This window comes from Microtus ochrogaster, unplaced genomic scaffold (genome assembly GCF_000317375.1).
Source record: "Microtus ochrogaster isolate Prairie Vole_2 unplaced genomic scaffold, MicOch1.0 UNK38, whole genome shotgun sequence".
Classification (NCBI taxonomy): Eukaryota; Metazoa; Chordata; class Mammalia; order Rodentia; family Cricetidae; genus Microtus; species Microtus ochrogaster.
In genome coordinates this window covers 1,657,564-1,681,094 of record NW_004949136.1, presented here as the reverse complement: position 1 = coordinate 1,681,094, position 23,531 = coordinate 1,657,564, and the positions used below count along the sequence as shown (strand labels likewise).

General features: G+C 56.8%; 2 protein-coding genes across 2 annotated transcripts in view; one reads left to right on the top strand and one right to left on the bottom strand.

Annotated features, from left to right (window-relative positions):
- The window catches only part of Arhgef16 (Rho guanine nucleotide exchange factor 16), a 15,351-nt gene extending 4,353 nt beyond the window's left edge, over positions 1–10,998 (top strand). The window contains exons 3-15 of the mRNA XM_026790003.1: positions 639–684; positions 1,603–1,772; positions 2,908–2,964; positions 3,315–3,475; positions 5,452–5,604; positions 5,703–5,832; positions 6,286–6,360; positions 6,499–6,591; positions 6,987–7,138; positions 7,291–7,479; positions 7,953–8,026; positions 8,272–8,373; positions 9,061–10,998. Of these exons, the coding sequence (XP_026645804.1) occupies positions 639–684; positions 1,603–1,772; positions 2,908–2,964; positions 3,315–3,475; positions 5,452–5,604; positions 5,703–5,832; positions 6,286–6,360; positions 6,499–6,591; positions 6,987–7,138; positions 7,291–7,479; positions 7,953–8,026; positions 8,272–8,373; positions 9,061–9,200 (1,542 nt within the window). The 3' untranslated portion in view covers positions 9,201–10,998. The remainder of the gene's footprint in view (positions 1–638; positions 685–1,602; positions 1,773–2,907; positions 2,965–3,314; positions 3,476–5,451; positions 5,605–5,702; positions 5,833–6,285; positions 6,361–6,498; positions 6,592–6,986; positions 7,139–7,290; positions 7,480–7,952; positions 8,027–8,271; positions 8,374–9,060) is intronic.
- A 2,239-nt stretch (positions 10,999–13,237) lies between these two features.
- Positions 13,238–23,531, bottom strand: part of Megf6 (multiple EGF like domains 6) — a 99,033-nt gene continuing 88,739 nt past the window's right edge. The window contains exons 23-37 of the mRNA XM_005368642.2: positions 23,341–23,469; positions 22,959–23,087; positions 22,557–22,685; positions 22,235–22,363; positions 21,513–21,641; positions 21,090–21,218; positions 20,864–20,995; positions 20,479–20,607; positions 19,942–20,070; positions 18,832–18,960; positions 18,539–18,667; positions 18,038–18,166; positions 17,818–17,946; positions 17,043–17,171; positions 13,238–15,086 (exon numbers count right to left, since the gene is read on the bottom strand). Coding sequence (XP_005368699.1) covers positions 15,019–15,086; positions 17,043–17,171; positions 17,818–17,946; positions 18,038–18,166; positions 18,539–18,667; positions 18,832–18,960; positions 19,942–20,070; positions 20,479–20,607; positions 20,864–20,995; positions 21,090–21,218; positions 21,513–21,641; positions 22,235–22,363; positions 22,557–22,685; positions 22,959–23,087; positions 23,341–23,469 — 1,877 coding nt within the window. The 3' untranslated portion in view covers positions 13,238–15,018. The remainder of the gene's footprint in view (positions 15,087–17,042; positions 17,172–17,817; positions 17,947–18,037; positions 18,167–18,538; positions 18,668–18,831; positions 18,961–19,941; positions 20,071–20,478; positions 20,608–20,863; positions 20,996–21,089; positions 21,219–21,512; positions 21,642–22,234; positions 22,364–22,556; positions 22,686–22,958; positions 23,088–23,340; positions 23,470–23,531) is intronic.

Genomic DNA, 23,531 nt, shown 5'->3' with positions numbered 1-23,531 from the left:
AGACTGAGGAAGGATTTGGGTTGGAGGAGGTGAGGGGGTGGGGGAGTGAGAAAAGGAGCTAGCCTAGGTTTAGCTGGGAGTGTCACACTTTCCCGGACCTGTAAGGGGAGTTTTCAGGCCCCAACTGGTTCTAAGGAACCAGAAGCAACTGGCCTCTGCTTTCCTGGAACCAGTGTACCTGTGAAAAACCTGGTGTTCCAGCCAAGGAGTGGGAACTGTGTGGGGATGCCAGTGTAGAGTGGGGATTCCCCAGAGCTCTGCCCTCAGTTTCTAGGGCCCTGAATCAGGGCCAGAATCTCACCAGCTGCTGTCTGCCCACTCCAGACCAGACCCCCTCTTCATTCCCATCAGGTAACACCTCTTAACTGGTTTAGCCCCTAGGCAGCCTTCCTGGATCTGTAGCAGCCCTCTGCCCTGAACCCCAACTTTTACCTGTTCTGGCCTCTACTTTGCGAAGCTAACATTTAATGTGCACCTTCTACATGTCAGCAAAGCCCCCTCCCATCTCTTCCATAGATTGCTTGTGGCGGGGGTGGGGGTGGGGGGAGGATCGCTGTCTGGGCTGCCATAGTAACGGAAGGGCAGCTGACCCACGCTTCCCTCCCCACTAACTGGCAAGGTTTCTGTCTTGTCTACAGAAAACTCTGGGACGGAAACGTGCACACAAGGGCTCCTTCAAAGACGGTAAGTGGCTCCCAGGAGGCTGAGGGCCTGGCATGGCCAGGAAGGAGTCTCTGTAGGGCCAGCGGGGACTGTTGGGTCCGAGAAGATGAGGTCAGGCTGGGCAGGAAATTCACTGGACACTGACTCCAGCTGTTGGTGTGAGTGTACATCTCATAGAGTTCCTTTGGACTCCCATCTATGTGACCCAAAGACAGTCTCACGTGAGTCTTCAATGGGACCCAGGGTGGATGATAGGGCATCAGGCCTCCAGAGAGGCAGGCACTCAGCTCTCTTCTTTGCGTAGACTCCTCCCGGTCTGAAGAGAGCCTACTGGGCACTGCAGTTCACGAGAAAGGAATAACCAATGTTGCTCTATCTTCCTGGTCCCACTGAGGCATGGCAACTGCAGCAAGAATATCCCTCCTTCCTGAACCGTGTCAGCTCTCTGGGTGTCCACAGGCTGTAACACAAGGGTCTGAGCCTCTGGGAAATGTTCCCTGTGCGGAGCAGCAGCAGTGCCCAGGCTCCAGTGCAGGCTGATGCAGCATCAGTGCCCAGGCTCCAGTGCAGGCTGACGCAGCAGCTGCATGAGCTCAGGGATGCCCTAAATTGGGTTGGCCCATGCCAGACCGGGCCAGTAGTATTGTTGGCTCGTGGGCAGTGACCGGCATCCTCAGACCTCACCTGAGTACCCAAGCTTCCCCCTCCCGGACCAGGCACAGCTGTCCTTACGCAGCTCTGGTTGGTCTGCTTGGCCCCGACCTGGAGTGCCACATTCTACATGGGGCTGCTACCATCTCCCAGCCTGTCCTGTTAATCCACTGTAGGACACAGTGGGCCATAGGGGAGCCTGCATGTTTTTGAGAGCTTTGTGGGGCCCTTGGGAGGGTCAGGCTACCCCCAAGCCCTCATGCAGACAGGCGACTCTGCTCTCCCCAGACCCCCAGCTGTACCAGGAGATCCGAGAGCGGGGTCTCAATACCAGTCATGAGTCTGACGATGACATACTCGACGAGCCCTCCGGCCCGGAGGGAGCTCAGAAAGCGGACACCACCATTGTGGTCAAGAGCTATCGGCCTGCCCAGCTCACCTGGAGCCAGCTCCCAGAGGTAGGGAGACCCCGTGGCCTTTCCTTTCCCCAGCTTGTGGTAGCCTGGCTCTTACAAGGAGCTGAAATGTAGCTCCCAGAGTCACCGGGATATAGTTTGCGTGTGGGACAGTGAGTCTGTCCTCTGTCCTGGCATGTAGTTGGAGTTCCTGCTCGGTCTGACCTGAGGGGCACTGTGGACACAAGGAGCCCCCTTCCTCACTGGGGGAGCCTCTCCACTCTCCCCGTACTTCCTACATCTGAAAACGGGGCCATGTCCAGACCGTGAGGGCCAGGATAGTGACCCCTATCCTCTGCAGGCTCTGGGTGTGGCAGGAAATGGCGATGGTGGACTCAGCCTTCCCTTCACTTCAGTACAAAGGAGCTTCTTGTTTGCCTGCTGTGGGGGTGAGGGACCCCCCATGAGAGTGCCGACAGTGGGAGCCCTAGCCAGGGAAGGTCCAGCCAAGGGTTGCAGCGAGGCAGAGTCTGGGCTTCACAAGTAGAAATGTCCAGCAGGACACATTTATCACCCTGCCGGATGCTAGAAGCTGGGGACGGTGCCCAACATGCTATACCCCGTAGCATTGATTGCCCAATATTTAGAACCTGGACTACCCACGCTTGGAAAGCTGCAGGGGACCCATGCAATGTTGGCAGTGAGTAGGAGAACACAAATGAAGGCAAGGCACAATGCGGTCCGGCCTGCCCCGACATGCCCTATAGCCATAGGCATGGGGGAGCCACGCTGAGACAGCCTAGGGCCATTAGCTTCAAGAAAGGGAAGAGTGCAGGTGATAATGGCCCATGCCTTCCCTGGCAGGACTGACTCAGCTGCCCAGGTGGTGTCTGAGTCATCACCCCCCCCACACATACACACACAGACGCATGTGTGTGGATGTGCGCGCGCGCGCACACGCACACACGCGCACACACACTCACTCTCTCTCTGTTCCTCTAGACTCCCTGTCTGTCTTCCTGGCCTGGTCCAGGGCTCTAGAGATGGAGAGGAAGCTAAGCTGGGAAGACATAGACAGCTGAAGGTTCCTGATGGAGGTGGCTCCGCCCTCCAGCTGGGTGTGGCCTGGAGGAGGATACAAGTGGGGACCTGCCTCCATCAGCAGGACCTGCGCCCACAGCTCCTTTGCTTTTCTCAGGTGTTGGAGTCAGGTGTCCTGGACACACTGTCGGTGGAAGAACGTAAGAGGCAGGAGGTAAGGCCACCGGGAGTCCCTAGAGACGCAGTGATATCCTCTCCTCACCTACCCTAATGGCCACTTCATGGGCCAGATACCTGAGGGCTGATGACCGAGCCCTGAAGGAGCATCAGGTAGAACCAGAGTCCTGGCCGGGGATGAGGGGCATGTGTCCGCCCATGTTTGATCCCCACCCGGTACCATCTTCCCTGGAAAGCAGAGTCCTGATCACATCTACACAGCCTGATTTGTGAACCGGAGCATAGAGATATGGACTTGTGGCCTGTGCAGCAGTCACGACAGCCCTCCGAAGGGGCCCGCGGCCCCCGTCTTCCCTCCGTCATTCTGAGCATCGTCTTCCCATGCAGGCCATCTTCGAGATCCTCACATCTGAGTTCTCCTATCTGCACAGCCTGAGCATCCTGGTGGCCGAGTTCCTGCAGTCCAGGGAGCTGAGGGCCACTATGACACAGACAGAACACCACCACCTCTTCTCCAACATCGTGGACGTGCTGGCCGCCAGTCAGAAGTAAGCTGGGTTTCCCTGGGTCCCCAAGAAGGCTGCTTTGCCGTGACTCTAGGCAGTGATGTCAGCAGGGCCCTGGGTTGTACCTGTGGATGGGACACTTGGAGCAGCCAGTGGCTTGAGATGGAGCATGACAACCTCTAAGAGCCCTTGAGAGCTGGCTGTGGGGACACCATGGGCATCCTAGACTCCCATGGGGGGGGGCACTTCTCTCAGGTATAGCCCTGTGTGACCGATGGGTATCTCACCTCAGCACTGGGGATTGTCAGCAGCGCCCACAGAGTTGTCACCCAGTCAGGTGGCAGCCTCGAGTTTCGGCCCCAGGTCATATTCTACCCAGCAGTGTCTGGTAGCCTGACCAGGCTCTAGTTGCAGGGCCTAGAATCAGAGGAGAGGCCAGGCATGCAGCGACAGGCTGGTGAGGGCGTGTGCTTTATGTATGTGCATGCCTGTATGTATCCTTGCATACTACCCGTGGGTATCTCACCCCAGCACTGGGCATACTGCCTGCCTGTATGTGCTCGCTCGTACCTGTATATATGTTCATGTCCTTAGCACAGACTGGACAGGTAGTGTGTGGGGTCAGCCCTTGCTGCTGTGATAGTCCAGGAGACCCCAGGTCTTCCTGGCCCTTTAGCCTTGGCTTCAGTGTTTGATGAGACCCTCTCATCAGCCCCACTGGAGTCAGAAGAGATGGATAGATCATGGGGTGCTAGCTCACAGGCCGAGCCCTCCAGACAGAGGATGCTGGCTCTTACATGTCAGGACCAGCCTGGCCCTTGCTGACCACTCAGCAAGAGCACACTGGTGTGGGTGTCCTTTCTCCCTCCAGAGGCTTCAGAGCCATTTAGACAGGGAACAGAGTACCATCGTATCCCTGGAAATGGGCTTCCCATAAGAGATCCAGTGGCTAACTGTGGGAACTACCCGCTCCTGACTCATCAGAGGAGAGAAGGGGTCCGGGAAGTGGGTGACCCTCCTGTAAGCTCCGCCCCAGTGTGGTCCCTTGATGCTGTGCAGCCTCTAATTGCTCAGCTTGGCCATTGCTGCCCTGGTGTGGGACTCTCTAGCCTCCTCCCTGGCCATTCATAGCGATCTCCTCTGAGAATTGTGCTATTTGGGGCCAGTAGCAGGAGGCCAGCGCTTCCAGACCTTTCCAGGAAACCCCAGGACTCATGCATTTCAGCTGAGTGCATGGTGGGGCGTGTCCAGGCAGCCTCAGCTTCCGTTCATCCATGGGGTCCCCATTGCGCTTCTGAGCCTCTGCTAGCTACACAGCTTTTCCCAAGGGCCAATCACCCCCGGAGTGCACTTGTTTATAGGAATTGAGGTCCATGGCTCTGCTGAGTCCCTAATGCTCACATCCAAGCTTGGAGGGCTCTCCTCAGATGGACAGATTTCCCAGCTCCCTAAGCCATTAGCTCAGGCACAGCCACCAGGCTCACATACCAGGTGGCCTGGCTCATGGGAGGTCAGATCTGCCCTGGGGAGGCAGTCTCCCCAGGACCTCTACCAAGAGCCCAGGCCTCCTTACTTGTCCCTTATGGGTTGGACTCCATGAAAGCAGATAGTTGTGAAGTCTTGCCGGGAGCTTGGCTGGTATAATCACCTTAGTTTCAAGACCCATCCCTAGAGAGACATGGCCTTCCCTGGGTCTCCTAGGGCGCCAATAATAGGACCCTTCATAGGGTCATTGCATCTCTATCCGTGAACTCACACCCCGGGACAGGCACAGGGCTGGATGTTACAGAAGCAGGGTGGAGAGCTGATCTGTCTTGTGGGTCCCCAAAGGCTTCGGACAGATGTGGCCTAGCTTACATAAAGTTTTGCCTGACTCACTGGGCACCGCCACGTACTGCCTTCAAGACGGCTCCGTGCAGACATTTTTGTCTGCATACACGTGTCTGTGTAGGTGTGTGCCAACACCCATCCAAACTGAGCCTTCGTGTCCCCGACTGCTCCCCATCCCAATGCTGCAGGTTCTTCGAAGCTCTGGAACAGCGGCACAAGGCCCAGGTGTGTGTGGAGGACATCAGCGACATCCTGGAGGACCATGCCGAGAACCACTTCCACCCTTACATCGCCTACTGCTCCAACGAGGTCTACCAGCAGCGCACCCTGCAGAAGCTGTCGTGAGTGGGGCCCTTGTGCTCCCTCCCGGCCCACCCCGTGCAGGCCCCACCTGCACCACCTCTTTCTGGGGTCAAGTGACAGAGTTTCCCTGTTGCAGGAGCAGCAATACAGCCTTCCGAGAAGCGCTAAGGGAGATTGAGAAAAGGCCCGCGTGCGGGGGCCTGCCCATGATCTCCTTCCTGATTCTCCCCATGCAGAGGGTGACCCGGCTGCCGCTCCTGACAGATGTGAGTATCCGGGAGGCTTGGGTGCAGCCGTGGAAACACGCTGGGAGGCCCTGCCTTTAGTGTTGCCTCTCTGACCTCTTCCTCACACTCATACATCTGTAATTGGATAATTACAATGCCTATAAGGCAGGGTGATTAATCTTGATCACTTTGCGGTCAGTAATAGGATACCGTAGCCTGGAGACACATCTTTAGGCAAGTGCCCATATGCCCTCAGCTCTGGAACTGTGGAAATACCTCTATTCCCGCTATTCCCGAGGGCAGGGTCCCCTCCCAGAGGTGCAGAGGCCCTTTGTGGACTGTAGATGTCCTGCTGGGTCCAAACAGGAGCCCTCTGGAAGTCCTTGCTTGCCTGAGGCCCCTCCCTGACTTCCAGAGTCCAGAACTGGTGGGGAGCCCCTGCCCCAAGCAGGGCTCCTTGGGAGGGTCTTCATGGCTTCTGTCTTCCCCCAGACACTCTGCCTGAAGACACAGAGCCACCCTGAGAGGTACAAAGCCGCCAGCCGTGCCCTGAAGGCCATCAGCAAGGTGAGGCCACTTCTGCCCCGAACTTTCTGTGGCATTGATGGGGAAAGGGGCTAGATCCAGGGCGGTGCCACCGGGAAGGCAAGCACTCCGTGGTCCTCCACCCGTGCCCACTGTATATGTGTAAACTCAACCCCACAGCTGGTGAAGCAGTGCAATGAGGGGGCCCACAAGATGGAGCGCACGGAGCAGATGTACACGCTGCACACGCAGCTGGATTTTGGTAAGGTCAAGGTAGGTGCCAACCCACCCACTGTACCCTGATGTCCTCCTCATAGGAGTCAGGGGCTTCTGGGGACATCTGCCTGGGTAGGATCGGTGGGGGATCCCTTGAACTTCCCTGACTCAGTAGCAAGGAGGTGTCAAGGCCTCTCCAGGACTGGCCGCCACCCCCAGCTTAGGCAAAACATTTGGCAAGAACCAGAGAATCAGGGCTCCTCAAGGCTCTCCTGTAGGGTAGGACAGGACACAGGGCCTTCTCCGGTTCCTGTGGGCCAACTGAATGGCCGTTCTTTAAGGTTCAGGACGATCCCATTGGTTCTCGGTCATAACAGGGAGGCAGGGATTGTCCCTGTCACCGTCCCCACCTTGCCGGGTCCGTTTCCTTTATCTGTCCACTCTATCCCCAGTCCCTGCCACTCATCTCTGCCTCTCGCTGGCTGCTCAAGCGTGGAGAACTCTTCCTCATGGAGGAATCCAGTATCTTCCGGAAAATCGCCAGCCGGCCCACGTGCTACTTGTTCCTGTTCAACGACGTCCTGGTTGTCACCAAGAAGAAAAGGTAGGGCACTCAGCTGCAGATGTCAGGCTAGGGAGCAGCCACAAGGCTCTATACAGAATCAGGTCTCTGCTTTCCCTCCCTGACCCGAGAGACAAGTCTCGGGAGCACTCTCGAGGTTAACTGGCCCTGACGACTCTCCTGTGTCCCCACAGTGAGGAGAGCTACCTGGTCCAAGACTATGCACAGCTCGAGCATGTGCAGGTCAGGAAGCTGGAGGCCTCGGAGCCCTCACTGCCAGCAGGCAGCAGCCGCAGTTCCTCCGTGCCCCACCCCTTCCAGGTGAACCTGCTACGTAACAGCGAGGGCCGCCAGGAGCAGATTCTGCTGTCCTCTGACTCCGCGTAAGATGGTGGACCCCAGCGAGGGGGGGGGAGGCGTAGAGCACATGTCCGGGCGGAAGCCTGGGAGGGTGGGATGTGCTGAACTGTGTCTGCATGCCTACTACATGCTGAGCACCATCGGTGCCTGTAGAGCCGTAAGCAATGCACAGCCTGGCTCTGGGTATCTGATTTCCTTGTGGGGATACATCAACTGGTGAATTGCTGTACTGTCCAGTAACCAGGAGGGAGCTTCAAGGGGAAAAAAGGACGAATGTGGACGTGACCGATGGGCCTTCATTATTGTCAAGGTGGTGCTTAGGTCAAATCCCCGAGGGAGGGCCCAGCCAGCACTTCTGTACAGCTGTGCACAGGCCCTGGGGCAATAGCAGGAGCTGAAGCAGGCAGGGCAGGGCAGGGCAGCAGAGTCCATGAACAGGGACTCATGGACTCCAAGAAGAAAGGAGGGTCTCAGCTATGCTCTCTGTGGCCTCCAGGAATGACCGGGCCCGGTGGATCACAGCCCTCACCTACAAGGAGAGGCAGTGGCAGGGCATCACCAACAAAGGAGGTGAGTGTGGGGTTGGGGTGAGTGGGGTTGTTGCAGCCCTGGGGCAGATCTCAGGCCAGACCACGGCCTCCCCGGGGTATCTAGCTTAGGGGCTGGACCTCGGCCCCTGTTGTATGTGTGACTATGTACTTGTAGCCACGGCTTAACCTTATTGGTCCTCCATCTGGGGAAACTGAGGTGAGGCCAAAGGAACAGAATAGTCTGTGGGGGAGCACCCCTGGCCTAACTCTCTCCATTTCCCCCAGAGCTGCCCCAGGTGGAGATCACCAAGGCATACTTTGCCAAGCAGGCTGATGAGATCACGCTGCAGCAGGCCGACGTTGTCCTGGTCCTGCAGGAAGAGGACGGTGAGTGTGGTCGGGCCACACCTGAGTGGGTGTCAACCAGACTGGGGTGCAGCCCAGATAAGGGTGCAGCGACCAGCCATGCTCAGCCTGCCTCATCCCCGTAAGCACTTCCTCAAAGGTTGGGGCTGGAGAGATGGCTCAGTTGGCATAAGGACCTGATTTTGAACCCAAGAGCCCACGTAAAGGAAAGCTGGGCGCGACGGCACATGGCTTGTGTCATCCTGGGGAAGCAAAGACACGCTCCATGCCTGTGAGAGACTATCTCAAAAGTCAGAGTGGGCAGCGCCAGAGGAACTGAGGTTGTCTCTAGGCCTCTATGCACATGGGTGTACGTACATGTATGTGGGTCTATACACACGTGTAAACACACCACACTCAGGCTTCTCAAAGGGAGGACCGCCAGTACTAAAGTTAAGGGACCAAAGTGAGCTTGCTACTCTGTGCCCTAAGTGAAGCGAATGGGTGTCTGATCTCCTGGTGGTCCCAGCATAGGCCTCTGCAGGGCCCTGGTCGTGCTGGTGTAGTGGAGCTGCCGGGAGGGCCAGGAGCCCAGGTGGCCTTGAGTGTTGCCTCCTTGGCTCTCTCTCGAGGCGGGAGGGGTGGTCAGGCCCTAGAGTAGAACCCTCAAGAGCAGAGGTGGGGTGGGAGGGTAGGAGGGATCCCTCTCATCTACCCGTCTGCATCCAGGCTGGCTACACGGCGAGAGGCTTCGGGACGGAGAAACGGGCTGGTTTCCTGAGAGCTTCTCACGCTGTATCACCAGCCGGGTGGCGGTGGAAGGCAATGTGCGCAGGATGGAGCGGCTACGGGTGGAGACAGACGTGTAGCTGCAGAGCTCAAAGGCAGCCGCGGTGGACACGGCTTCAGTCCTTCAACCAGCAAGGGTCTCCGCCCTCCAGGACGTGGGAGAGGTTTGTTCCTTGGGCCTCCCCACAGCCTCACGGTTACGAGCAGAACACAGGACATCTATCCATACCTGACACTTGATCTCTCGGAAGGCTTTGAGGCAAGCTCCATGGCCCACATTCTGGTAGAAGCCCAGCCTGGCCTCTCACTGGCCATCCCTCTCCTAGTTTCTGGCCACCTGAGCTGCACCCAGGCTAAGAGTGGCACAGGACTGTGGTCTTCATTGAGGACAACACAGGGCCGCCTCCCAGATAACCCCCCCCCCCAAGTGAGACAGGAAGGGCCCGTGTTCTGAGAGGAGCAGCAGGGATGTTATATATTGTGATAGAGGTTTTAAACAGCATTAAAGTATTTCTTTAAAACTTAGGTTTACACCTGAGCCTAGGTCACAGCCACTTATTGCACTGAAATCCCAAGGTCTAATAGGTGTATGGAGACTGGCCTCAGGTCTCTCCTTAGCTCTGACCCATCTGTCTACCAGAGTGTCACAAGTCTGTGGCTCCTGCTTGTGTATTCATGAATGGTAATAGCTGAACCTTGCAGGGCTTACCCTGGCCTCAGACACAGTAGGGACACTCTGGTATGGTGATCCCAGTCCCTGCAGAGGCCTCCCTCTCGGGGACCTACAGGCCCAAAAGGCAGCCTCTGTGCTGACTAGGGCCGGGCTAGCTCTCTCCAACAGCCCCCTCAGCCTGGTCCTGAAACCCCATGGTTTTCTCTGCTTGGCTGGTGCTAGATTGGGGGTGGAACACCCAGCATGCAGTGTAGCAATGTGCCCCGTTCCGCTGTGCTCAGCCTTGCTACAGAAGTGACAGATACAGGTGACTCTCCACTAGGTTCAGAAGCACAAATAGCAATGCCCTCCCATCCTAGGCCTGTCTAGACAGGCTAGGGCCAGCTGCACCCTGTGGCTTCCATGACAGGGCCAAATCTGGGCTCAGCCTGACACCAGTCCTCACCAGGGTGAACACTCACCCATGTTTGGCTGCTTTGGACGGAGGGCCAGGTCAGAGTTCAGGGAGGAGGCATGGCCTGGGTGGACTGTCTGAGGTAGGGCCTAGTACCTCCTTCTGCCTGAAAGAGATAAACATCTCCATCTTCCTCACCCTAACGCTTCCCTTTCTCGGAGCTGCCGGGGTGTGAAGAGGCAGCAATCTGGGGGCCATGGAGTGGTGTACACATGCAGTTTCTGTGTGTGCACGGATGTGTGCCTGTGGCAGAAGTGCCTTGATGTAAACCCACTGCCCCATGGGCTCGGGTTTATTCCCACTTCTGATCCTCTGAGGAGCGGACCAGTTCACCACCAAGCACGCTCGGTCGCTAGAACGAGGTGGAACCGGAAGGCTGTGAAGCTCTGACTCGGGACACCTGGGACACAGGTGACCCCACAGTCCTGACTCATTTGCAAGTGATGAAAGCCAAGGAACAAGGATACTGCAGTGCCCGGGGGAGGATGGACATCACACACCGAAAGAGGTCATTTGGTACAGGACCAGGTCAGGAAACCTCCCCCACTGACAGAAGCGTAGGGTTCTCAGTGAGGGTTGGGGGTTCCAAGCCAGCCCCGCTCCCCAGCTGCAGAAGGCCCATCCTTTGTTGGCACATTTCTGTGCCCCCCTCCAATAACAGGGATCATGCGGGGTACCCTGCCCATCCCCCTCAGCTGGGGAGACTCAATCCGCCCCTCCTGCCCACCTGGACTGCAGAGAGAGGCCTTCCTGTCACAGATGAAAGGCCCTCTGTCCACTGTTGGGGTCATGGGCTTGCCGGAGGACATCAAGGCTTCTAATACCCTACCCACCTCCAGGGAGGTCTGTGGTCTGGTTGGGGCTACGTGGGACCAGAGCCTCAGGTGCCTGGTGCCCTGACCCCCCTGCAGCGGTGTTGCCAGTCATGGTTCAGCGGCTATTGATCTGTGGGGCGTTGGGAGCCCTGGTCCTTCTTCTCAGCCAGCCTCTGTGCCTTCCTCCATATGAGCAGAGTAGACCAGGCTAGGCCTGGTGGGCGTGCACACCTTAGCTTGAGTCAGAGCTGTTTGAGGCATAGGGATGGTTCGAGTGCTGTGGACCAGTTCCAGAGACAATCCAGGCCTCTGGCCTCTCGTCCAGCTTCGATACCATGTGCACTCAACTGCACCTTCACCGGGCCTTGGGATTGCTATTTCCCTCTGCTCACCAAGCTCATTCCCAGTCCTCCCAGAACCTCCCTGACTCTGCCAGGCTGCTTCGCTCCCACCAGTGGTGGTGGTTTTCCTCTCAGGCCCCCTGGTGGCCATAAGAAGCACTAACATGGGGACTGTGCTTGGGAGGGACCCAAGCTCTCCTGCTTCTCCTAAGACTCTAGCTTTGCCCCCAAGAAAGCGAAGCCACGGTTAGGACTGCCATTCTGGTGAGAACGGTCCTCCCATGTCCTTAGCCAGTCATTGTGTCTGGACAACCAATTCCTTGTCCTCATCCCTGCTTGCTGGATGACACCAGACGTCACCCGTCCCTGAACCTCTGACTGAACAGGCTAAGGCAAATCTGATTCTGTTCAGAGATTGTCCCTTTCATCACATCACAACAAACCCACTGTCTCCTATTTCCCTTTTTCTGAATTCTACTTATTAAGAAAGTATTTTTATTTGATGTGAATGAGCGTTTTGCTTTCATGCCTGGAGCCCCATGTGGTGAAGCCAAAAGAGGGTGAGAGCATCTCTGGAGCTAGAGCTGTGGAGAGCTGTGACCCACAGCGTAAGTGCTGGGGACTGACAGGACCTCTGCAGGGGCAGCAATGCTGTTAGTGGCCGAGCCATCTAGTCTGTACCTACAGTCAGGCACCCACTGAACAATCTCGCCAGCCCCAAGTTCCTTTAATCTCTACTTATGCCAATCCTGGCACTTTTCTTTCCCCCAAAATGTATCTGCATTCCCGTTGTAAAGGTGCTAGCTCACGGTTGCCCGTCACACTCTCTGTAAATTCTCCACGCTGTCTATAGCCGCGTCTCCCTTAAAAACATCAGTCTAGTCAGGCATGGCAGTGCATGCCTGTAATCCCAGCACCTGGGAAGCAGAGACAGGAGGACCTCTAAGTCCAAGCTAGCCTGGTCTACGTGGCAAATTCCAGACTAGCCAGGGCTACATGCTAAAGCCTGTCTCAACCAACCAACCAACCGATAGTCTGATGGGCATATTACTCTTCAAAGGAAAGCATTTTGGTTTTCTTACATGTAACTGGGTTGTAGAGCATCGGCCTTGTGTATGAAGGGCTTGAGTTGGTCCCAGTACCTCCCACACACACACCCACAGCCCTGTCTGATGAATACAAAGATTGCCTATAAATACAGATGTGTATCTGTAAAACATAAATATCAGAGGCACATATATAACATGTTAAAGCTTGTGCAGATTTGATCATCGCTGTTCAGTCTACCTAACCTACAGGTTTCTATAGAGTGTTACACTTTGTTGCATTTCTCCCTACCTGTGACAGCCACCATGTTCTGCGGATTTCTGAGCATTTGCTGTGTGTGTGTGTATGTATGTATGTACATACATGTGCATAGACAGCCACAATGCTTTGCACCATCACAACAGTAAAACTGCTTCCCCAGGGGCTGAAGAGATGGCTCAGTGGTTAAGAGCAATATTGCTTATAGAACCTGCATGCAATTCTTAGTACCCATGTCAAGCAGGCCATGTCCTATAACTCCATCTCCCCGGGATCTGTTGCCTCTGGCCTCCACAGGCAGCCCCACTCACAGGCACATACGTGTACTAAAGATAAACTTTTTGAACATGTTTTTAAAACCTCCTTCTGCTCTTCTTGCTATGGTTGTGTTTCTACCTTCCAGCTGTGTCTTACAAGCTAGATGCCTTTCTTTAATTCTTTTAAAATTACATTTATTTGTCAGAAGGTATGCATGTGGAGGTCAGAGGACAACCTGCAGAAGTCACCAATCCCCTTCCACCATGTGGAAAGCAGGCTCAGGCTGTCAGGCTTGGCAGCTGGTGCCTTTCCCCCTGGTCCCCCTTGCCAGCTGAGATCATAGGATTTTTAGTGCAGTCTGGATCTATGTCTGCTTAGGTCCTGTTAGCCTGCCCTTTCCCTTCCTTAGTTCTTCCTGTCCCTGGACCACTCCATCACCCTCCTGTGCTGGCTGCAGCTGCTGCCTCCTGGCCTGTTACTCACGGGACCAGCGATGCCCGGTCTCTAACTTCTCTCACACCTCCTCCATGGTGAACCAGTCTGTGGTTGACCTGCACCCGGGTTACAAGGCCAACTTCAGTTCTCTTCGTGATGGCACTGTAGGAACTGTGTTGCGTGGTCTCCCACGGCTCCCTCCAGAGCTCCTCCCAGGTTATTTCCAAATTAGAATCATGGGTGAACCTGTGGGCGTGGCGATAGTTTAGCTGGATATAAAATCGAGCTAATTTTTCAATACCAATGACAGGACATCACCATTTCCTGGTAGCCTGTCTTCCCCCTGTAGACTTTCTGTCCACCTGATTCTGAACCCTTTTTCACTCTGGGCACTTTAGAATTCCCCCTTCATTCCCACACTGCCTGCAAGCTATTCTCCACTCAGTATCCTGTCCATTCTTCCTCTAAGTCTGTGTGCAGCGGCCTACAGGTGTGGCTCCCACTGCTGCCCATCCCCACTGGAGCCCACGTGGTGCCCTGAGGTTTTGGCTGCCTCGACTTCTGTGGGAGAGAGGAAGGAGGCAGCCACTATCCAAATCCAAACAAGAGACTACTCCAGGTTGGGGGGGGGGGCAGAGTCTCGGATCCAAGTCCAGCTCTGCCTCAATTTTTGCTGTCCTTGGAGTCCCCCCCCCCAACAGCTCTGCTCTGGGCTACACCTGCGGCCACAGCCTCAATCCATGGGGAACCCTGGCTCCTGCGATGCTGCCTGTCCCTCACCCTGCTGGGTGGGCTGTTTGGGTTAAGCATGGATCCCCTTCTGCGCCAGCCCTGCCCTGCCCTCTCTGAGACGTCCTTCCTACAGGAAGACTTTCTAGCTCTCTGGAGGTGTCTTAGGCACCAGTGTGTTCTCCTTGGCCAGGAGCCAGAAGAATCCCTGCCATTAGAGAGAGGAGCACAGAACCCACCCGGGCCTCCTGGCTGGGGAGGCTCCCATGCTAGAGCCCTCAAGCCAGCTGCTCTTGGGAGGACCCACACCGAGTCTATGAAAAGCACAAAAACCCAGGCCACGAAGACACCAGTGTGCCTTTAACTCTCAGGACTTTACAAAACTGAAGATCCCACGGCCCAGCGGCCTGAGTCCAAGCTTCCGGGATGGGGTAGCTTCCAGCTGATCCAGGGCCGCGATGGCAAGTGGAATTGCCCATAAATACCTTTACATAAATACGGGCCGGACGGCGTTTCCAGGTAAACAGTTGGCTGGCTGCAGCGGTCTGCGGCCTTAGCACCAGAAGGACCTGTCAGGCAGGTGGGGCCTCGCCTACTCCTGCCTTGGTCCCAACCCAGGTCCCTAAAGAGAGCCAGGATTCCTCAGCACAGCCCACATGGTGCCCGTGTACATGGAGGCCTGAGGCCTGGTCCTCTTCCCTGGGCTCCTTGTGTTCACCACAGCCATCTTCCCCTGGCCATGAGGCCTTGGTAGGTAGCTGTGTGACCATCCACAGAGATCCATCGCTTTCCGGAGGAGGTGTGGATCCAGGAGTCCTCTGTCCACAAATGTCCTCTCAGTCCCTTGGGCTGGAACATGGTCGTGGTCCTCTGTGGGACTTCCATGAGCTAATGCTTCATGGCCCTGCTGCTGGGTGGCTGGGGTGCTGGTCTGCCGGAGGATGGCTGTGTGGCCACTGGAGACACAGGAAGAAAAGAGGGTCAGCAACGAGGTGCGGTGGGAATCCCCAAGACAGCCAAACCAGGATGAAGGTGGTGACCTTCTTCCCTCTATAGCCAAGTCCAGTAAAGGCAACAGCCCATCATCACCCCCCGCCCCCACCGCGGTCCAGTCCCATCTCCAAGGTTCAGGTTCTGAAGGCACAGGGAAGCAAAGATGTTCATCATTGTGTGGGCCTAACCAGAGCCGTGTCTGGGCAAGCGTGTTCTCCATATGAACTCTGGGCTCCCAGGGAGCTGGGCCATAGACAGCTCATGTTGTCCACTTGGGTAGACACCAGTAATGGGCCAGTAAGGCATTAATCGCCCATGCCCACAGGGACCTCACACAGCCACCATCATAACCTCCATACCACACTCATGTAAGCACTGGGGGAGGGGGTCTGCTCAGCTCCCACTCTGTCAATTCCAAGAAGGGTGGGAGACAGGGCTTTGAGGCTGGGTGGGAAAAGCTTCACCCAAGGTTAAGCCAAGCTCACCCCAGGGAAGAAGAACTATCCCAGGACTCCCAGGGGCCAACAATGCTCTCTCTCCCCACAGCCCCATCCTCAGAGATCTGCTAAATGGCAAGGCCCTTAGGTGTAGTACCAGATTTGACCACTGGGTGCCACTGTGGATAGCATTATGTACTCAAGCACTGGTCAGCAAATTGCAACCTAATCCGGAACCTGATCCTACCCATGAGCTCCAGGCATGGCTCTTAATAGTTTGAGGCCATGACCACCTTGGAGAGGCTAAAAATGATTCAGGCGGTATCCTGTCTGCACTGAACGTCTTCAGACTGAGGACTCCTTGGTCTGGGCCCTCCTCTCTTTCATGTCCTACCCTCAGAGTGCGACTGCTGGCCTATCACCTCCCTCTACAGAGATCCGTCCCAGCACCCTCCGCAGAGTGGGCCTGGGGAGCCAACAAGAGATGCCATGTGGGCTGTGGCTATTCACGGGGGTGCAGCACAGCCGGCTCTAACTGGTATATGGGAGGTGCAGTCCCAGAGACTCGGGGACTTGGGGAATCAAAAGACTCCATGTGGCAAACACAGGCACAGTATACAATAAAGCATGTGTACACATGCGTGTCTGGTGCACACACGTGTATTGGAACATACATGCCTGGCTCAGGTATGCACCATAACACATGCACTTGAATTCCACAGTGTATATATGCATGCATGCCTGGTGCCTGAGCATCACAGGAGCAAGCATAGGCACATAATGCACAAAGATGTGGTCACACATGTACACCTGAAGCCATGTACACACAGAGCACTCACAGCTGGGAAACACATACCTAGATCATACTTAGACCCGCAGAGTGTATACATGGAACACATACATACCCTGAAACTGCATACCTACAGCCCATGCATACCCTCATTGAGCATGTACCTTGAGCACACACCATGAAGATGCATACCTGGGACACACATATATCAGCAACACATGTCTGGAGCACACACACTAGGAAGACACACGCACCTAGAGGGCACATGCCTGAAACATGTACACACACATAGTGCATGCACATACAGGCTTGTGTCTCTGCTCTGGTGTACTGGCACATGTACACGTGCACTATCTCACAACACGCTGGTGTACACACGTGTATTGATGAACATGCATACAGTGCTGCTCGCAGATATGTGGGCACAAAGCACCCGCACGTCCTGAATCACCCAGCCCCTCCTGCATAGGGATCTGTGAGATCCCACGGAATCTGCAGGTCACTCGAAGGAAAAGGTTGGTGCTCCAGGCTGACGGCGCGTCCCATTATTGCCCTCGGGAACCCGCTTGAGGCCTACTCATGAACCACTGGCTGTGTGCATTCCGTGGACGCCAGGAAGGGATGGCTGCGTTTCTCACTTGGTGGTGGTATTAGGACAAGGGGTGGGTTTCTGGCCTGGGAACCTGACTCACCTTCCCGGCAAGTGGGCCCCGTGTAGCCGTCCACACAATGGCACCGCCCATTGATGGGGTCGCAGTCAGCCCCACCCCTACAGTCACAGTGCAGGGCACAGCCAGGCCCAAAGCGGCCCCTTCTGCAATCTGTAGGGGCAGGAGGTAGGAGAGAAGGGCATAAATCTCCATTCCATCTGCCTGGACCATGGGTAGACAGCCCAGGGGGCATGAGGCCCGTGGAGGAAGGAGACAAAACCATGGGCCTCAGTTTCCTCTGAAAAGGATAACAGTTCCTACACACTTGTGAAAAAGTCTGTGCTGTAACCGTGGGCTCCTACATGGAGAAACACCAGCCACAAGCCCTGGGCACACATTCCTGCCTGGTGCCTGGGCTAGTGAGGCAGCACAGAGCAGCCACATGAATCCAAAAGTCATAAACTCAGTTTTGCCCCCCAGTAGAACAGCCCCCCCCCATCCTTAGGCCTGAAGGGGTCGTGGACATATTTCCACCTGATTGAGGCCTTTCTCATGACAGCCAGATAGAGCCAGAGACTCTAGACTACCACAGAGCAGGGCCTAACCTCGGCAGCTACAGAGGGTGTCTGTGCTTGGTTTATCATATTCTGGCCACTGTCAACGGCCCCCAGAGGGTGCAGGCTGGAGAAGAGATCACAGGAAGGCACAGTGCTCAGGCTGAGGCCTGGCATGCAGGTACCCAGCCCACATGATTGGATATGTGCTATTGATGGAGACCTACCCTCAGGTCCCACCCTGATCAGGACCCTCCACTCACCCAGGTCACATGTGGCTCCTGTACGCCCCAGTGGGCAAAGGCAGAGGCCACTGGCGGGATCACAGGGCACCCCTTTCTGGCAGTCACACTGTTGCTGGCAGCCGTCTCCAAAAAAGCCTGGCTGGCACCCTGGTGGGGGCAACAGGCTCCGTGTTCCCATCCCCCAAATCAAACAAGACAAGGAAAGGGTAAAGGGGTTGGGTGGGGGCCTGACGCTCACCCTTCTCGCAGAACTGGCCGTGGAAGCCAGCGGGGCAGAGGCACTGGCCGCTGACAGGGTCGCAGGAGGCTCCCTGTTGACACTCACAGACTCCCTGGCAACCAGATCCGTAGAAGCCAGGGGGGCAGGCTGAAGGAGGACCCTGGTTAGAGTGAGTCCAGGGCAGGAGGCAACAGAAACCCCCAGTTTTCCCAGAATGAGCAAAGGACCGAACCCAGGAACTGAGAGAGGCCCTTCCCTGAATGTCCTAATCTTCCCTCCTTCCCAGCTCCCACCATAAGCCAGCATCCCAGCCAGACTCACATGAGAGGCATAAGGAGCTGGCCTGGGAGCCCACCTTCCACCTATCCTGTGTGACCCTGAGCAGACACCTCCATCCCAGAGCCTGATCGGGCTCATCCCATCTCTCCCCATGGACAGTGACTGAGAAAGTGGCCATTGCTCTTAGAACCAGGACCAGCCTGGATGGTGCGTCCAAGGTAAGGGGACAGCCTCACTCACAGTGCTCACAAGCTGGACCATAGAAGCCAGGACCACAGCGGCAGGCCCCCGTGGTGGGCTCACAGGGGCCGTTGTTCTGACAGGAGCACTTGAGGAGGCAGGCAGCACCATAGTGCCCAGCAGGGCAGGCTGTGCAGGGATGGGATACAGGTTTCTTAAGTGCACCTGACTCTGTGCCCCTACACAGCCACCCGGGCCCTGGGCTCTGCATCCCTCTTGGGGTCCAGAGCAAGACCCTCCCTGCTCGATAGATACGTGTGGATGCTTTGGTCAAGCCGCTCTCAGAAACTCACCCTGCTCGCACTGTGGCCCCATCCAGCCCAGCGGGCAGGAACAGCTGCCATCAGCAGCATGACACAGGCCGCCATTCCTGCAGGCACACTTGAGCTCACAGCCCTTGCCAAAGCGATTCTGGGGACACCCTAGGGGCAGAAGGGCAGGCACAACTGAAAGCTCTAACAAGGGCAAGGGGTGGGCACGTTCTGGGGGTATGCTCCCCACAGACTGGCATTCACTCACAAATGCTTCCTGAGCTGCCTAGGGGTGGCCTGGCCCTCACGGTGTCCACAGCACCAGGACTGAGGGCCACTCTGAGATAAAGGGGACCAGGGTCTTCAGGGGACTGTAAGCACCTGCACAGCCGGCAAGGAGTCAGGAAGGCTTCCTTCCCATCACACGTCCTTAGGACTGAGGCCACAGGTCAGGCATGGCCAGCCATGTGGACTCAGAGGGGCCTGTTGACCACCTTGTACTGCCTGCCCACACCACTATCTTTCCTAGGAGTGAACTAGGTAGCATCCTGGCTACAGCCTGGCCTTGGGCTTCTAATGTGACTGCAGCAATCCCAGGCAGGAGCAGCAGGCCAAGAACAAAGGTTCAGAGAGTAGCCCTGGTGAGGACTAAGGGAGGAACTGTGTGTGTGGCCCTGGGGCTGGTCACTGACATGAGTGTGGACCATGACCACTGTCCCCTGGTTGACCCATTTCTTGCCAATCTAACTTTGTCCCTGCAGGGGACCCCAGCCTGGGCCTGGCAAAAGGACCAGGAAAACACTCTTCCAAGAAGACATTACCAGGTCACAAAGAGCTACCAGGCTCAGGAGGAGGTTCTGCTGGTCACAGGGACATGAACAGGTCATGGAATGAACCAAGTCTCAAGAGTCCTGTGTGGGTGGGGCCTGAGCTGGCATGAGATGACATGTTTGCTATCAGGGCAGGCATATGGTGAGAACACAGCTTCTCAGGCAAGGCTTCTGGAGAATTCACAGTGGCTGTGAGTGTGACTGTGTCCCTGGGGAACAGGCATACACACCCCTCGTGATGGGCTCACTTCGGCAGCCTGCTCCGTGACTCAGTGATATGTCGGTGAACTGTGCATGTGCCCAGCCCCCGGCAGACACTCACCATGTTCACAGTGGACTCCAGTCTTCCCAGGAGGACAGACACAAGTCCCTGACACAGGATCACAGGCTGCCCCTTGCCCACACGCACACACATGGGTACAGTCGGGGCCGAAGCGACCCTGCGGACAGGCTGTGGAGAGAGCAGGTAAGTGGTTGCTTCCACCCGGGCTCTGTCAGAGGCTCCACGAGAAGTTCTGCTGGGAGCAGGGTCCCAGGCCATCCCTACAGAGACACACTGACACAACAATCCCCGCGTGACTCAGGACAAAGTCCCTTTCCTGGGCGGGATGCTTGGTTCACAGTGCCTGATATGCCTGGAACAGAGCTGGCCAGAAGATGGGGGCCCTCTGGGATCACACTACGCCCCAGGGCAGCACACTCTACCTCATTGCCACTCTACCTTAGTTCAGTAATGGGGGGCAAGAATCAGGGGTGGGCAGAGGGCTAGCTGTCCTCCTATAGGCCGGCCAGCACGGCCCTACCCCCTCTTCCAGAACTTCAACAATAAGCCATCCAGCCCTGCAGCCTGGCCACTCACCGAGGCTGCAGTCAGACCCCAGGAATCCAGCAGGGCAATAGCAAGCTCCCATGGCCGCGTTGCAGGAGCCACCATTGAGACACCTACAAACTTGTTCACAGCCTGGCCCATAGCGCCCGGGTGGGCATCCTGCAGGGAGACAGAGGGTCTGCTATATAAGCTGGGGGCTGGAGTCAAAAACATGCAGCAGCCCTGAACACTGCACGGCCGCCCTGCGAGCTGCAGCGGCCCTGAACACGGCATGGCCGCCCTGAGAGCTGCAGCAGCTCTAAACACGGCACGGCCGCCCTGTGAGCTGCAGCAGCCCTGAACAAGGGATGGCTGCCCTGCATACCAGAAGAGCAGACAGAACCCCAGCTTCCCTGATGCAGTGGGCAGCACTCACGTTGCTGACAGTCGGTGCCATGGTAACCGGCAGAGCATATGCAGGCCCCTGAAGCAGGGTGGCAGGTCCAGGTCTCACCAGGACATTGGCATAGGTGCCCACAGTCCTTTCCAAAGGTGCCGGGCTGGCAAGCTGGGTATAAGTTGGGTAGGGTCAGCCCTGGTCTAGCCCTCGGGAATCCCCAACTGTCCCACTCTACAGGGTAGATGTTGAGGGAAGCACTTACCCTGCTCACAGCCAGGTCCAGTGAAGCCAGGGGGACAATGGCACTCCCCAGTAACATGGTGGCAGGGGGCACCAGGTGGGCAGCGGCATTGCTGTGCACAGGACTCTCCAAACCAGCCACGTGGGCAGGCTGCAGATAGGGGAGAATTAGGCAGGCTTTCCTAGAGGTGGGCAGCTGGGAGCCCTGAAGCGGCTATGCAGGGCCAGCTCCCCTAGCCATCTGATCTGTGCTCTCCTGTGTTTAGGTGAGGTGTGCAGGGCCAGCTCCCCCGAGCCATCCGATCTGTGCTCTCCTGTCTAGGTGAGGGGTGCAGGGCCAGCTCCCCCGAGCCATCTGATCTGTGCTCTCCTGTCTAGGTGAGGGGTGCAGGGCCAGCTCCCCCCCCCCCAGCCATCCGACCCATGCACTCCTGTCTAGGCTCACCATCCTCACACTGTGAGCCCCTCCATCCTGGGGGACAAAGGCACGCCCCGGTGACATGGTGGCAGGTGGCACCTCTCCGGCAGGTACAATGCTCTTCACAGTGAACTCCAAACATGCCCTTGGCACAGGCTGTGGCATGAGAGACAGACAGGAAGATTGGGAATTACAGCCTTGGGGCCTCAGCCCATGGAAGTCGGGGGGAAAAGGGAGGCTGGGTCTAAAAGGAGGCCCCTGAGGATCCTGACTCGGCCTGTAAGCCTCAGCAGCCCCACATTTAGGTCTGAGCAAGGGGCTGTCTAGGTTGGCCTGCATAGAAAGGGAGCCAATGAGTGAAAAGATTCCGTAGGTTAGAATGAGGACGAGTCAGCCCAGTATCTACTTGTCCAGACTCTGAGGGGTCCAAAGTCTGGAGGGGGGGGGTGAATAGGATCATGGGCACGAAAGCTACAGCCTGGGCAGCATCTTGTAATCATGGAGTCTAGGCTTCAAGTCCAGAGACCAAGTCTTTCTCTCTGAAGCCTTGAGATGAATACACCCCTCTTTCCAAAATAGAAACAAACCAGCCAATCAGGTTGGCCTCTTAGGTGCAGCCAGGAGGCCCTGAACCCATTCAACAGTGGGCCATATTGGCGAGAACCAGGCCTGGCCCATACATATCTTCAGCATGGAGTAAAACAGGGTTGCCCTTGGCAGAACCTCCCAGCTTCCCGGAACCCACTCACGGCTCTGACACTTGTCCCCAGTCCAGCCGGCTGGGCAGAGGCAGTGCCCTGTGAGCCGGTCACATATGCCTCCGTTACGGCAACTGCAGCTGAGCTGACAGCCAGCTCCGTAGTGTCCAGGAAGGCACTCTGAAAAAGTACGGGTAGGGAGGGTCTGACTTTCTGGGGTATGGCTCTGTCCAGGAGATACTAGCCCAACATCCCTACATCTGTGTCCTTGGGTGGCAGGCTGGACACCACAGCCACCCCCAGGGTGCTGACCCTCCAAAGAGAGTCCTCTTAGGCCTGAGGGCATGTCTACTACCCAGGCCGGCCAGCTCACCTTCCTCACAGGCCAAGCCGGTCCAGCCCTCTGGGCACATGCACTGGCCCGAGATGGGGTCACAGCTCCCTCCGTTGTGGCACAGACAGGAATGTTGACAGTCCTTGCCATGCAGGCCAGCAGGGCAGGCTAAGGCCCAGAAAGCAGAAGCAAGCCTCAGTGTCTGGCCAGCAGAGTTTCCACATCCCCCAAAGCCCACCCTTACTTTCAAGTTGGAATCTTAGCAGGGCTGGTTTTATGATGTCTGAGCCCAGGCCTGTCCTTGACCCACCAGCCTGGCCTTGGGAGCATGGCACCAAAGGCCAGAGTCAAGATCCCTCCCAACTTCCCCCATGCCCCTCCATGGCCCCACTGAGAGACCATTACCCAGGACTGGACCCTGAACTCCTAGGCAGGGCTTACCCTGCAGGCAGGTGGGTCCCATCCAGCCAGGGGCACAGAGGCATTGCCCATGGATGGGGTCACAGGAGGCCCCGTTGAAACAGGTACAAATCTGGCTGCAGTTAAGCCCATAAGTGAGGGATGGGCAAGCTGTAAGCAGAGAGGAGCCATCAGGGACATAGCCAGGGGACTCCAGGAGAAGGAAGGTGTCAGGGAGCTGAGACAATCGGCCAGAGTCTCAGGGCCACCTCTCAGCAGAGCAGCCACCAAAGGGGTGGTCATTTAGAATCTCATGGGTGAAGCTGTGGCCTCGGTTGGATGCCAGGAAGGGGCCCCAGGGGTGTCCCCCCCATCATGAAGAATCTTTGCTCCCACAGAACCCAGGCTGAAGCCCCTTACATACTCTGGGCGCAGTGTGGGCCCCAGCGGCCAGCTGGGCAGATGCAGGAGCCGGTCACAGCATCGCAGGTGGCCCCAGCGGAGCAGTTACAGGCATGGGCACAGTCTAACCCGAAGAAGCCAGGGGGACAGGCTGCAGACAAAAGTGGCATTGACAAGAGGCTCAGAGGCCAGAGGACCCTGCCCTGCACCCAG